Genomic DNA, 15,056 nt, shown 5'->3' with positions numbered 1-15,056 from the left:
ACTCCCCAGTGAGCAGGGAGCCCGACTCAGGGCTCAATCCAAGGACCCTGAGATCATGACCTGAGCTGAACGCAGATGCTTAGCTGACTGAGCCACTCAGGCGCCCCAGGAAACAATTTTTTTAAACTTCGATTATTTTTTTTTTTTTCTCAGTTCAAGTTTAATAGAAACAACTAAAGATCAAAAGTGGTGCCCCACTGTGCCCATCAGGTGGCCTGGCCGACAGCACAGCTCAGGCCATGCCCCCCAGAGAAAGAAAGCCTGGCCTCCCCAGCCCCTGCAGGAAAGGCGTGGCCCGTCCCATACCGCATCTGCATGGAGTCTTGTGTTTTAAGCCTGACACTGGTACAAAAGAGATTTTGTTTTCATGGACACCCACTGCAGCCCAGCCCTAAAATGGCCCACTTCTCACTTCTGTTAAGAGAAATATTTTTTGCTCTTCTGGACATCAGGCTTGATGGTATTGCTGCCCGGCTTCCAGCCAGCTGGGCACACTTCCCCGTGGTTGTCAGTAAATTGGTTGAACTAGTCTCAGAGTCTCATCCACAGAGCGTCTGACAGGAAGGTCATTTAGACTGAGCGGCCAAAGGATATTCTTCTCATCACTGATAAAGAGGCCCCTGAATGAGAGGCCTTCATCAGGCTTTAAGTCTCCATCGTCCTAAAAAAAAAAGAGAGAAAAAGACTCCATGGTTCTGAGTGATGCTACACTTGGGGGTCTGATACCAAGGGAGGGTTCATGGGTCCCAGTCCTTGTTTCTTGGGTGTGTTGGTCCATATGCCAGGTCACACAAATGAGAATCCACAGAAGCACTCATCGCTTGGTGAGGTTTTTAAATTCTTCTGCCCTGTCACTGGAAAGTAATGATCTCCCTGGGGCACACAAAGGTAAAATCAAGAGGGTCAAACAAGAACACAATGTATTTGCCTTTGTAGTCAGGTAGTCTGATGTCTTTGAACTGGCCGTTTGGCATAATAGCTGTGGCTTTGAAGTTGGTATTCCCTGAAGATATTTTGCCATGGGCAACTCTGAGACAGAAGACACCAAGGACCTGCCTTATTTATTTTAAGTCAACTCTGCAACGCACATGGTCCTCGAACTCACAACCCTGAGATCAAGAGTTGCATGTTCTACTGACTGAGCTAGCCAGGCAGGCTCAGGGCAGGAAACATATTTTGTTTACTTTTGTGTCCATAGTGCTGAGCAGAGTACCTAGCACAGGGGAGTGCTTAATAAATGTTTGTTTTTTGCCCTAATGAGCTAATGGATCTGGTCAGCCATCATTTATAGTGCTAAAACCACAAGGTAAAAGGCTGATAGATAAGTTGCTAATGGGGGATCAGCTAACATTAACTGAATCTTACTATTGTAATAGAGCCAACCAGACAATTTCTCGTTTCCTGGTAAGATGTTGTGGGAAGTTCTTAGAACCACACAGGAAATATTTTTGTCTTAAAAATTGAATCTGGAGTCCCTTGGGGGCAGTCAGTTAAGCATCTGCCTTTGGCTCAGGTCATGATTCCAGGGTCCGGGGATCCAGTCACGCATCGGGCTCCCTGCTCAGGGGAGAGCCTGCTTCTCCCTCTCCCTCTGCCTGCCGCTCTGCCTGCTTGTGCTCTCTCTCTGTCTCTCTGTCAAGCAAATGAATAAAATCTTTAAAAACAATTAAAATAAAAAATTGAATCCGAATCAAATAAAGCCTCTAGATCTGAGGACCAGTATGCATGACATATAGGATAGAGGGATGTGTTACATGACACTGTGAAGATGCACTCAACCAAATACAAAACACAAGACATCCTGGGGTGCCTGGGTGGCTCAGTCAGTTAAGCATCTGCCTTTGGCTCAGGTCAAGACCCTGGGACCCTGGGATTGAGCCCCGCATCAGGCTCCCTGTTCAGCGGGGAGCCTGCTTCTCTTTAACCTTCTGCCTGCTGCTCCCCATGCTTGTGCTTGTCTCTCTCTCTCTCTCTCTCTCTCTCAAATAAATAAATGAAAAAAATTTTTTTTTTTAAGATTTTATTTGGGGCCCCTGGTTGGCTCAGGCAGTTAAGTGTCTGCCTTCAGCTCAGGTCATGATCCCAGGGTCCGGGGATCCAGCCCCACAGCCTGTTTCTCCCTCTCCCGCTCCCCCTGCTTGTGTTCCCTCTTGCTGTGTCTCTCTCTCTGTCAAATAGATAAATCTTTAATTTTAATCTTAAAAAATAATTCGTATCTTAAAAAAATAATAATAAATTTATAAAAGGGGTAAGTGGATAAATAGATTGCATACATACAGACAATAGAATATTATTCTAAAAAATTATGCTAAAAATTATGCTAAAAATGAGCTATCAAGACACAAAAAGACATGGGGGAAATATTTATTTATTTATTATTATTATTTTTTAAAGATTTTATTTATTTATTTGACAGACAGAGATCACAAGTAGGCAGGGAAGCAGGCAGAGAGAGAGGAGGAAGCAGGCTCCCCGCCGAGCAGAGAGCCCGATGCGGGGCTCGATCCCAGGACCCTGGGATCATGACCTGAGCCGAAGGCAGCGGCTTAAACCACTGAGCCACCCAGGTGCCCCGGGGGAAATATTTATTAATATTAAATACTTATTAAAATTATTTTAAAATAATTTAAATAGTTAAAATAGTAAAATTTGTTAAAAGTAAAATATTAAATATTTATTAATATTAATAGTATTATTTATTGAATATTATTAATAAAAAAGTCAATCTGAAAAGTCTATAGACCTTATCATTCCAACAGCTGGGGAGGGAGTATTTTTCTCTATCCTTCAAGGTTCTAGGTGGTTTAAGAATCAAATTGACCTGAGTCTGATTAACAGAAGGAAAGGAGCGATTCCCTGGATGGCTCAGTTGGAAGGGAGCGTGACTTTTGATTTTGCCGTTGTGAGTTCAAGCCCCATGTTTGGTGGAGATTGCTTAAATAAATTAAAAAAATAAAAAATTAAAGAACCTAAAAAAAAGTGCCAAGGGAAAAGCAAAGTTTAATTACATGTACATGGAGGCTCAGTCATAAAATAGAGACCCAAAGAAATGATCAAGGAATGCAGCCTTTATACATTTATGAATTTTAATTCCAGTATAATTAACATGGAGTATTATATTGGTTTCAGCTGTGAAGTATAGTGATTCAACAGCTCTATGCATTACTCAGTGCTCACCACTGTGTCTTCTTAATCCAGTTCGCCTGTTTCACCCATTCCCCTACCACCTCCCCAAGGTAACCAATAGTTTGTTCTCTATATGTAAGAGTCTATATTTTTTCTTTGTTTGTTTCTTAAATTCTACATATGAGTGAAATCATATGGTATTTGTTTTTCTCTGACTTATTCCATTTAGCATTGTACCCTCCAGAACCATCCACGTTATTGTAAATGAAAAGATTTCATTCTTTTTTTTATGGCTGAGTAATATCCCATTGTGTGTGTGTGTGTGTGTATACATATATATATGTGTGTGTATACATATACACACATATACATATATATGTATATATATGTATACATATTGAATATTATTAATAAATAATAAAATAAAATATAAATAAATAAATAAATAAAAAATAAAATAAAAATATGTATATATGTATACATATATATATATGTATATGTGTGTATATGTATACACACACATATATATATGTATACACACACACATACACACACACTCCACATCTTTCTTTTTTTTTTTAAGATTGATTTTGGGGGGCACCTGGGTGGCTCAGTGGGTTAAGCCGCTGCCTTCAGCTCAGGTCATGATCTCAGGGTCCTGGGAGCGAGTCCGGCATCGGGCTCTCTGCTCAGCAGGTAGTCTGCTTCCCTTTCTCTCTCTCTGCCTGCCTCTCTGCCTACTTGTGATCTCTGTCAAATAAATAAATAAAATCTATAAAAAAAAAAAAAGATTAAAAAAAAAGGATTGATTTTGGGGCGCCTCGGTGGCTCAGTCAAGTGTCTGCCTTTGGCTTCAGGGCATGATCTCAGGTCCTGGCATCGAGCCCCATATTGGGCTTCCTGTTCAGCAGGCAGTCTGCTTCTTCCTCTTACTTTCCCTCTGTGGTCTCTCTCTCTATCAAATAAATAAATAAATATATACAATCTTTTATTTATTTATTTTAAGATTTTGTTTATTTATATGTCAATCCCAAGGCCCTGAGATCACGACCTGATCCAAAGGTAGACGCTTAACTGACTGAGGCACCCAGGCGTCCCTCTTTTATTTTATTGTATTTCTTTTTTTTTTTTTTTTTTTTTAAAGATTTTATTTATTTATCCATTTGTCAGAGAGAGAGCGAGCGAGAGCGAGCACAGGCAGACAGAGTGGAAGGCAGAGTCAGAGGGAGAAGCAGGCTCCCTGAGGAGCAAGGAGCCCGATGTGGGACTCGATCCCAGGACGCTGGGATCATGACCTGAGCCGAAGGCGGCCGCTTAACCAACTGAGCCACCCAGGCGTCCCTATTTTATTGTATTTCTTTTAGAGAGAGTATGTGAGCAGTGGGGAGGGCCAGAGGGAGAAGGGGAGACCGAATCTTAAGCAGGTTCCATGCTTACTTAGCCTGGAGCCCAATTCAGGGCTTGATCTCAGACCCTGAGATCAAGACCTGAGCCAAAAATCAAGAGTCGGCCACTTAACTGCCTGAGCCATCCAGGCACCCCAAGCTTTTACACATTTTAGGTTAAGACATATACATTGTGAGGAACTGACAGGATAAAGAAAACTTATGTTTGAGAGTACCAATTAGTAGGGGGTTTTAAACAGATTTTGGGCTGGGGGTAGTAAATTAGTAAAACCGATCAGTTTTATTTATAAAAGCTTCCCTGGCCCTGAATTCTCTGCGTCCTCCCATAAGGATGTCCCTTTCCTGGTAGAAGGAGGGAACATTTCACATGGGAGAGAGAGCACAAAGTGGGAGCCAGAGTGGCTTTTTTTGCACTGGCTCTTTCTTAAGTAATTCAGAATAATCAGTATGCCAAAATGGTGTATTTGGGGGGCTGACTTGTGCCCCAGACATTCTGGAAAAGGCAAAATTACAAGACAGTAAAAAAGGATCAGTGGTTGAGGGGAGTTAGCAGGGTGGGAGGGATGGGTAGGCTGGCAGAGCACAGAGGATTCTGTTTGTTTTGAGCACAGAGGATTTTTAGGGCAATGCAATGACTGTGTGCCACTATAATGGTTACATGTCATTGGACGTTTGTACAAACCCACAGAACTGTAACGTAGACTTCAGGTGATTATGAAGTGTCAGTGCAGGTTCACCAGCTGTAACAAAGGTACCACTCTTGTGCGGGGTGCTGGGGGAGCCTCTCTATGGGGGTGGGGCAAGGGGTATTGGGGAAATCTCTGTATCTTCCTCTCAAGTCTGCTGTGAACATAAAACTGCTCTAAAAATAGTCTTTTTTTTTTTTTTTTTTTTAATGCAAGGGTGAAAAGATGAGACAAGATTTTACAAATGACAAAATTATAAAAAGGTGAAAATGGGGCACCTGGGTGGCTCCGTGGGTTAAGGCCTCTGCCTTTCGGTTCAGGTCATGATCCTGGGGTCCTGGGATCCAGCTCTCTGCTTAGCGGGGAGCCTGCTTCCTCCAATCTCTCTCTGCCTGCCTCTCTGCCTACTTGTGATCTCTGTCAAATAAACAAATAAAATCTGTAAAAAAAAAAAAAAAAGCGAAAAACAGTTATTGAAGCTAGATGATAGCTATGTGGTGTTTCATTCTACCCTACATGGTACGCAGTGTACAGTTTTCTTTGTGTTTGAAAGAACAACGTTTTTTTTTTTGCAGACATGAGGGGCAGAGCTGCAGGGGCCAGGGTGGCTCCCCTATCAGTTACCGTTATTTTCACAGGAAGCTGAAGCTGGATATCCGGCTCCCTCCCCTATGTGCTGGCAGGCAATCTGGGCCAGCAGAGGTCTCAGGAGCCCCTAGGAGCAGCTAGTACAGAGCCTCCTCTCCCCCACACCATGGGGAGCTTGACCTGACTGCAGACCCTGGCAATTTCAGTTTCCCTGGGATGCCTTTCCAGCGAGGTAGGGGTTAAGCTCTTCCCAGAGAGGCTTAGAGAGGCGGTACCCCACTTGGTCTGTGCACCGCTATCGCCACCCTATTGCAGGAAATGAAAGGGAAAAGACTACCCAGAGGAGTCATCATTAACCTCCTGGCTGACCTGGGGCCGGGACACCCAGGAAATGGAAGTTCATTGGAGATACACCCTGTAATAAGGAAACCTGGAATTCTCATCCCAGCGACCCATGCTTGGTTTGCATCAGCAGTGGGGGCTGTCACCCACCAGCAAGGCCCCTGGCCAACCTTTCTTTTCACTGTAGATACTTGAAATTGTTTTTTTTTTTTTTTTAAGATTTTATTTATTTATTTGACAGACAGAGATCACAAGTAGGCAGAGAGGCAGGCAGAGAGAGGAGAAAGCAGGCTCCCTGCAGAGCAGAAAGCAGAAAGCCCAATGCGGGGCTCGATCCCAGGACCCTGGGATCATGACCTGAGCCGAAGGCAGAGGCTTAACCCACTGAGCCACCCAGGCGCCCCAGATACTTGAAATTGTACTGTTAACATTGGACTGGCCCTCAGAGAGATCTAACTCCAAGACTGTGACTCTTCTTCCCCTCAGTTGAGAAGCTAATGAATGCGGTGGACCTGCGCAGACACGATTGCAGATGATCTCTGGGGTTCTTGGAACTACCAGAGGCCGGCTCCTCCACAGACCCCCTTCCAAGAACCCTGGGCTGAGCTTACTAGCTCCCAAATTCTCATTCATTTGAAAGAAGCACACCCTAGAGCCCTCTTTAAAATGCAAATGACCCTTGGGAAGGTTGAAAAGATTAACCAGACGGTGTCAGAGAGTTTTTTCTGCGCAGCAGCCAAAGTTAGCCTATGAGGTTTTAATGGTGGCGGTGGGGAGGCTTCATACCGGCTCAAAGTTTGGGAAGAGGATGTATTGAGCCCCGAGAGTGCTAAGGGCTGACTTTATGCAGTGCTCACAAGAATCTTGTGAATTAAGTGCTATCAGCATCCCCATTTTATTTTATTATTTATTATTATTATTTATAATATTTATTTTTATATTATTTATTAATTATTATTTTTTAAAGATTTTATTTATTTATTTGACAGACAGAGATCACAGGTAGGCAGAGAGAGCGGAAGGGAAGCAGGCTCCCCGCTGAGCAGAGATCAGGACCCTGGGATCACGACCTGAGCCAAAGGCAGAGGCTTTATCCCACTAAGCCACCCAGGCGCCCAGCATCCCCATTTTATATGGAAGAGGAAACGGAGACTGGAAAGGATCAAGACACTTGCTACCCCCTCCCCAGTTAGAGGAGAATGTAAAGTCTCCATCAACTTGAGGTCAAAGGGCACCAGCAGCATAGCCCAATGTATCAGCTCCTTTGATTCTCACAATCTTTTTTTTTTTTTTTTAAGATTTTATTTATTTATTTGACAGAGCGAGAGAGCACAAGCAGGCAGAGCAGCAGAAGGAGAGGGAGAAGCAGGCTCCCCAGTGAGTAAGGAGCCCGATGCGGGGGCTCGATCCCAGGACCCTGGGATCATGACCAGAGCAGAAGGCAGATGCTTAACCAACTGAGCCACCCAGGTGCCCCAAGGAATCCCTTTTTTTTTTTTTTTAATAGATTTATTTATTTATTTTAGGGTTAGGGAGGGCCCGGAGAAAGCAGGAGAGACGGTCACAAGCAGACCGCTGAGGGTGGAGCCAGATGCGTGGTGTGATCTGAGGTCATGACCTGAGCTGAAACCAAGAGTCAGATGCCCAACTGATTGTGCTACGGAGGAGCCCCAAAGGAAACCTTTTTTGACAGAAGAGGAAACTGAGGCAATTCACCAAGCCATAGTCACTCCGTGTTCTACCTCCAACCTCCTGGGTGTTCCCTCCTCACTCCCGACCGTTGAGAGCCGGCAGCCCTTCACGACTGTTTCTGGAACTTGAAGGACTTGCTGAGAAGTCTGAAGAGAGCATCATGCTGACCTGTCTTCACTGCCCCTAATTGTTTTCTAAAATCCTTTTTATTGAATTATCAGAGTGTAATGGAAGAGTCGATGAGAGCTGCTTCAAAGTTACAAGGCCAGGGCTTGCTGGGTGGAGAAAAGCAAAGCCCTAAAGGCTCCCTGGGCTGAGCAATGGTATAAAATATGTATTTTTACATAACTGGGAGAAAAAAAATAAACGGACCAGCTGCCCCATGGGGGAAACGCCTCTTTCTGTATTTCCATTATCTTGTTTAATGCACAGTCGGGCAGGAGCCTCAGTGGGAGAGGAAATACTGGAGCCCTTTCCCTGTGAGCCTCCTGGTGGGTTAAGAGGCAGAGAGAGCCAAAATGCAGAAATCCAAATGGCCTGGGCGTGTACTCAGAAACCCATTAAAACTGAGGGGACAGGTGGGGAAACCCATTTAAAACTGAGGGGACATGTGGGGCAGGATGGCTGGGCTGATTCAAAACACTCTCTTGGTTTGCAGCAATATCCCTCCTCTGGGTTAAGAAAGTAGCCTCAGTGAGCCCAGATTCACCTTTAGTGAATATTTAGTGAAGTCTGCTGAAAGTGGCCTTCCCCGTAAGGAAGAGGGAAAGGGAGTGCTCTTTCCAAAGAACAACCAACACACCAAACATTTACTGAGTGGGCACTACCAGGTGCCAAGTATTCTGTTTAGTCATTTTCTTGCATAGTTCCCATTGACCCATTTACACAGATAAGAGCCCCTAGCTGCCCAAGGTCATGCAGCTGGTGAGCAGTTTGCTTCACAGTGTTTAGTAGTTCTGAACATGCTTGGGGGGTGAGGGAAACATAGTTTCGATGTTGGGATAGCCAAACCAGGCAGACGAGGCTGGCCTCTGGCAGTCAGACACAGAAGCTCTCTGATCAAACATCTGCATGTCTAATCTTTTTTTTACTCTAAAATTATTTACCTAAGGACAGAATTCTCTAGAGAAGGCAGTGGAGACAATAGTGTGGTGTTGAGCCCCAATTTGGGGATCAGGGGATTAGGCTCCAGTCTTGGCTTTGATACTGACTTGCTATGGGACATTGAAACTTACTTGCAGATAACAGGTTTGGATGATCTTTAAAAGGCTTTTTCCAGGATAACATCGAAGATTGAAAACTACCGCTCCAGGGGCGCTTGGGTGTCTCAGTCGTTAAGCATCTGCCTTGGCTCAGGTCATGATCCCATGGACATGGGGCTCTCTCCTGGTGGGGGGGGGTCTGCTTCTCCCTCTCCCACTCCCCCTGCTTTTGTTTCCGCTCTCACTGTGTCTCTCTCTGTCAAATAAATAAATAAAATTTTAAAAAAAGAAAAAGGAGGGGCGCCTGGGTGGCTCCGTGGGTTAAGCCTCTGCCTTCGGCTCAGATCGTGATCTCAGAGTGCTTAGATCGAGCCCGGCATCAGGCTCTCTGCTCGATTGGGAACCTGCTTCCCCCTTCTCTCTCTGCCTGCCTCTCTGCCTACTTGTGATCTGTCTGTCAAATAAATAAATAAAATCTTAAAAAAAAAAAAAAAAAGAAAGAAAGAAAAAGAAAAAGGAAGCTACCACTCCAGCTGCAAGATGGTCTGGGGTCTACAAGAGGTGAAGCTAACATCAAGAAGGGTCCTGGAATGAGAGGGGGTGGGTTCCAGTCCTCCACCACCTCCTACTGGTCTCCAATTCTTTATGCGTCAGTTACTGGCCTATCAAACGGGAATAACAACAGCTCTTGGGTTGTTTTGAGATAAGATTAAAGGAGAGGGTCAATGTTAAATGTTTAACATAGAGCCTGGCATGCCATTTGGAAGATGGAGATATTGAGGTTTTTGAAATGTGGGTCCCACCCAGTGGATTGATTTGCACACTCACAACCTATGGAAACCTGGAGTTAAAAAAAATTTCGACAGAACTAGGAGCCCCTCGGTGGCTCAGTTGATTAAGCTACCTAAGCTACTCCACCTAAGCAAAGGACTCTTGGTTTCCGCTCAGGTGCTGATCTCAGGATTATGAGATCAGCCCCTCCTCCGTGCTTAGCTCAGAGCCTGCTTGGGACTCTCCTCCTCTCCTTCCGCCCCAACACCCTGCTCTTGATCTTTCTTTCTAAAATAAATAACTCTTAAAAAAAAAAAAAAGGTGGGGGGTTGGGGGGGTGCCTCGGTGGTTCAGTCGATTAAGCGTCTCCCTTAGGCTCAGGTCATGATCCAGGACCCTGGGCTCCTGCCTATATCCGGCTCCTTGCTTGCTTAGCAGAGACCCTGCTTCTCCCTCTCCCTGCCCTTCCCTTTCTTCAATCTGTCCAAAAAAAAAAAAAAAAAAAAGAAGAAGAAAGAAGAAAAGAAAAGAAAGATAGAAAGAAAGAAAAGGCAGAGCTAACGCGGCGCCTGGATGGCTCAGTCTGTAGGAGTGACTCGTTTTCAGGGTCACGAGTTCAAGCCCCGCGTTGAGAGCAGAGTCTACTCAAAAAAAAAAAAAAAAAAAAAAAAGGCCAAAACTAGATAAAGAGTAAATTCCTTTCTGTCCCCAGGTGTTTGTGAGGCACCAGGAAGCTGGGCGGGAACTTGGAGGTGACAGGGATGGTGGAACCCCCATCCCACATCCTGATTCTAGCAAGTGCGGGTAGCGAGTCAGTGGGCGGCAGCGGCTTGAAGCGGGTGGAAGCCGACCACCCCCGAATCCGCGGAGGAAGCCGAGCCTAAGCCCCGCCGCTCATTGGCCGTGGGCGGCAGGTGCAGCCTCAGCCAATCAGCGGTGCCGGGGGCGGTGCCTTCCAGGCTCACCTGGAGGCCGCGTCGCTACCCCGCTGGTCCGCGCCGGGAGCTGCCGAGCACCTGTGAGTTCGCGGAAGTCCTGCCGCACTCTCGCCCCGCCAAGCTCCGCAGGACCCGACCGCTGCTCGGCCCGCCATGGGCCCTCGGTACCCCAGCGTCTCCGCGCTCCTGCTGCTGCTACAGGTACGTCGCGTCCCCTGGCTGGGCGGGGGACGCCTTCCGGCCCCCACGCCACGCTTCCCGGCCCCCATTCTCTCTGTCGTCGGCCCTTCCTTTCTCCTGTCGCCCCCTCCTCTTCCAAGAAAGTTTAGTTTCGAGAACGGCCTGGAGGCTGCGCCGCGCTCTTGGGCTCCACGGAGGTGGGAGTGGGAGCGGGTGGAGAGCGAGCGCGACTTTGCCCACTCCCTCCCGCAAATACTCGAGGCGTGGGGGGCGGGGGCGACCCTCGCTGCGGGCTCTGGGGACCCCCGGGCTGGCCGCAGGCCGCGCTGGCGGCGGGCAGTGGAGGGACGTGGGGCGTCGGGATACGGAGAAGAGGAGTCCCAGTGCAAGTCAAGGGGACGCGGGAGGAGTGGGGACGACCCCTGTGGTAAGGGAAGGGAAATCAATAGAAATAAAGGCACCTGCCGTGCAAAGGAAAGACTGTAAACAGGTTTGGAGGCGCCACTGGGATAATAAAGGACTCAAAAGGTGTTGAAGAGCCCCTCCTTGTGAGGAGGTAGACTTAGGAGTGGGGGCGTTCCCGGTGTGTGGAAAGTGAAGTGGGGTAGGGTAAAGATGCCTCCAGTGAAATGAAAAAGGAGACGGGAAGGAAAGGGGCACCTGGTGGGGAGCAGCTGACAGAGCAGCCCCCTCTCCCGGGAGTACCTGGGGGCTTGGCGGCAGCAGGTTTCGGAATGAAGGGGTTTGGCGAGGCTACTTGCCCTGGGGGTTTGGGGGTGCGGGTGGCTCCCTCCCACAATGCCGACGGTGGGAGCGAGGGAGGGGAGGCGCAGTTGGTTTCGGTGTGGGCAGGAGGGGACCCCCCCCTTCCGCCGCCGCGCCCAGGTCACCCTGGTTTCATACCTTTTCCCTACTTAGGTCTCATCGTGGCTCTGCCAGGAGCCAGGGCCCTGTCGTCCTGGCTTTGGCTCTGACAGTTACACGTTCACAGTGCCCCGGCGACATTTAGAGAGAGGCCGAGTCCTGGGCAGAGGTAAGTCCTGAGCCGGGTGTGGGGTGTGGTGGGAGTGGCAAGGGTCTGGGAAATTGTCCTCCCACGCCCCTGGGCAAAGCCCCTTTTACCTTTGGAGTTGACACAGATGTAGGGATCTCAACTTTAGCCATGATTGAGCACTGTGGGTGAGAGGGCTACCCTTGTATGGGGATGTTGGGGAGGGGGCGTTTAGAGGCCTTTCCTGTGAGACAGTCTGTCATTTGAGACTGCAGAAACCTGGTGTGATGGAGGGTGGTGAGGGCTTAGTAATTCCCCTTTGCCGATAAGGAAATAGAGGCTCAGAGGGTGGAGTCCACTTGCCCAAGGTCAGAGAGCAGGAATTTGAATTGACTCCCAGGCCCCATTCTGCACCATCTCAGTTACGAAGTGCCCTGTCCTCGTTATTAGGTTCTGGCATTTGCCCAAAGAGGTGAAAAATTTCGATACAGGTACCATTCCCCTAAGGAATAATGTTTGTTTTTTTTTAAAGCCAGATAGCTCTGATTCCGGGAATGAAAAAGCACACAGTGTATTTCTGGGCGGTATCACCGTGATAATCAGGATTATAGGGTTTGCTTTATTTCACTTCACTGTTCGCAGGAGTGAGAGAGCAAGGGAAGCCTGGTTTCTCTTCTGGTTTCACTAACTTCCCAGATGCTTCTTTTCTACCAAACGAGTTCTCCTTCCTCTTGATTTTAGTTGATGAGGCAAGTATTGTATCTATAAAACACTTGTTAAAGTGAGAAATCACCCACGATTCCCAGAGGAAATTCACTGCATTTCTTCTTCCAGTCTTTGGTCACGTGAAAACCGCAGCAGTCATGCTGTTGTGTGAAGATTGTTTGAATTTTGGAAGTTGTTCCAACAGTGGGTGGCATTTTTTTTAAACAGAAACTGCAGTTTTATTGATTAAACATATTTGCTTTTCTGGGTCCTGTTGGTGTTGTGTGGAGCTCTCTATTGAGTCAGAAAGGAAGTGTTTGTGTGGTTTTGCAGTGGGTCCGCCATTAGCCAATGGTTGATATTCTGCCCACCCCTGTTCAGGGCACCCAGGAATGAATTGAAGAGATAGAGGGACACTCCAGCCTGTTGGCATGTCACATTCCAGCAGATTATGGAGAATGTCCCAGGACCCACTTAAGAGGGCACTGTGGGACGTGGGCATTTAGGTGCCAAAGAATGTGGGTGGCGTGGGATGTTTTGATGGCTACCAGTGGGTAGGACTGGCTTCTTGGAGGAGGCAGTTTACCCAGCCTTGAAGATTGAGGCAGGGGTTAGAAACTGGGAGTGTGAGTGCTTCTCTCTATGGGGATGTCCAAGACAAGAGCTGGTCACTTTGTTTTCCTGTACCTCAGGACATTTGGTAGCTCCAGATGTGGGTTAATCTGGCTTTCACTGCTCCTGCACCCTGCCTTTCCCCCGACAAGGGGTCTTGGTCTTGGTCTGTCCCACTAACATTACTACGTAATATAAAAATTACCATTATTATTAAAGATTTTATTTATTTATTTGACAGAGACCCAGCAAGAGAGGGAACATAAGCAGGGGGAGTGGGAGAGGAAGTAGCAGGCTTCCCACTAACCAGGCAGCCAGATGCAGGGCTCAATCCCAGGACCTCGGGTTCATGACCCAAGCCAAAGGCAGACGCCTAACCGACTGAACCACCCAGGCACCCCTGCCATTATTATTATTAATAGCGGCACCTATTCCTTTTGAACTAAACTCTGGGGCAGGGTAGGCACCATTATTTGGTTGACTTTGCAGGTTAGGAAACTGCAAATTAAGTAATCTGCTCAGAGACATGCAGCTGGTCTTCTGTTCTATTACCTGCTCAATAATCTGGAAAAAAAAAAAGAGAGAGAGAAAGATGGCATTTGGGGAAGTAGTGTCCATTGTGAAGTAGATGTTATCTTCACTGTGTGCCTGAGAGAGCAGAGATGTTGATGTGGCAGGACCCGGAGGAGAGGAGGTAGTGGTGATGGAGATGGGTCACACTCCATAGGAAGTGCAGGGAGTCAGCAGCTGGCTATCTTGATGGGAGAGACCGCCTCTGCGAGCTCCTCGGTAGGGTGGCTGGTTTCAGTTTCTTTCTATCCAGGACCCACCCCACTCAACAGATTTTCTGACATTTCCCTGTTTTGGGCTTTCCTACCAGTCCTGTGTAGAATGACCCAGTTAGCCCAGGATAGGAGTGCCCTTCTGGTAAAATCAATGTGCGATCTCAGAGAACTGGCTTTGTGATTTTATTTTTATTTTATTTTTTAAAAGATTTTATTTATTTATTTGACAGATTACAAGTAGGCAGGCAGGCAGAGAGAGAGGAAGGGAAGCAGAGAGCCTGATGCGGACCCTGGGATCATGACCTGAGCAGAAGGCAGATGTTTTAAGCCACTGAGCCACCCAGGCGCCCCCTGGCTTTGTGTTTTTATTTTTATTCTTTTTAAGATTTTATTTATTTGTCAGAGAGAGTGAGCACAGGCAGAGTGGCAGGCAGAAGCAGAGGGAGAAGCAGGCTCCCTGCTAAGCAAGGAGCCTGATGTGGGACTTGATCCCAGGACGCTGGGATTGGGACCTGAGCTGAAGGCGGTTGCTTAACCAACTGAGCCACCCAGGCGTCCCAGCTTTGTGATTTTAAAAAGGCACCTAAGGAAGGTGGTGGTCTCAGTCTTTGGAGAATCCAAGGAAATGGAGGGATGTGACATTAGCACCGGGTTTAAACATTGGCTCCACAAACACTTTGCTTCATGGGAGTTTGAAAACAAGGAACCTGTTCCTTTTTGTCCACCAGTAGCCATAGAGTGTCACAGATAGAGTTGAACCAAACTCCGGGGACTCTGGGGTGGTTCGCTGGGGTGATTGTTGTGCTCTGTGAGATGATTGATCCTATAGTCTCAGCCTTATATTTATTTCCTTGGTTTCTCTCCAGGTTCTAGAATGGAGAGTATTTGAAAAAACAACTATAACCCAGTTCTCTAGAATTTCTGATTTTCTTTTTCCTAGCACAAACTGGTTTGAGATTGTTGTGCTCTGTGAGATGATTGACCCTATAGTCTCAGCCTTATATTTATTTCCTTGGTTTCTCTCCAGGTTCT

General features: G+C 47.0%; 1 protein-coding gene and 1 pseudogene across 2 annotated transcripts in view; one reads left to right on the top strand and one right to left on the bottom strand.

Moving 5' to 3' along the window:
• Positions 1-279: 279 nt before the first annotated feature.
• On the bottom strand, positions 280-10,906 carry LOC309853950 (peroxiredoxin-1 pseudogene; annotated as a pseudogene). The gene is made up of 3 exons: positions 10,779-10,906; positions 712-1,029; positions 280-661 (listed from the first exon to the last, which is right to left on the bottom strand). The product of its transcript is annotated as a peroxiredoxin-1 pseudogene (transcript).
• The window catches only part of CDH1 (cadherin 1), an 85,008-nt gene continuing 80,006 nt past the window's right edge, over positions 10,055-15,056 (top strand). Inside the window, exons 1-2 of the mRNA XM_082711665.1 lie at positions 10,055-10,952; positions 11,850-11,964. Of these exons, the coding sequence (XP_082567791.1) occupies positions 10,905-10,952; positions 11,850-11,964 (163 nt within the window). The 5' untranslated portion in view covers positions 10,055-10,904. The remainder of the gene's footprint in view (positions 10,953-11,849; positions 11,965-15,056) is intronic.

The sequence above is a fragment of the Mustela nivalis genome (genome assembly GCF_964662115.1).
Source record: "Mustela nivalis genome assembly, chromosome: 18".
NCBI classification, from domain to species: Eukaryota; Metazoa; Chordata; class Mammalia; order Carnivora; family Mustelidae; genus Mustela; species Mustela nivalis.
The sequence above is the reverse complement of the archived record's forward strand: the minus strand, read 5'-3'. Positions and strand labels throughout refer to the sequence as shown.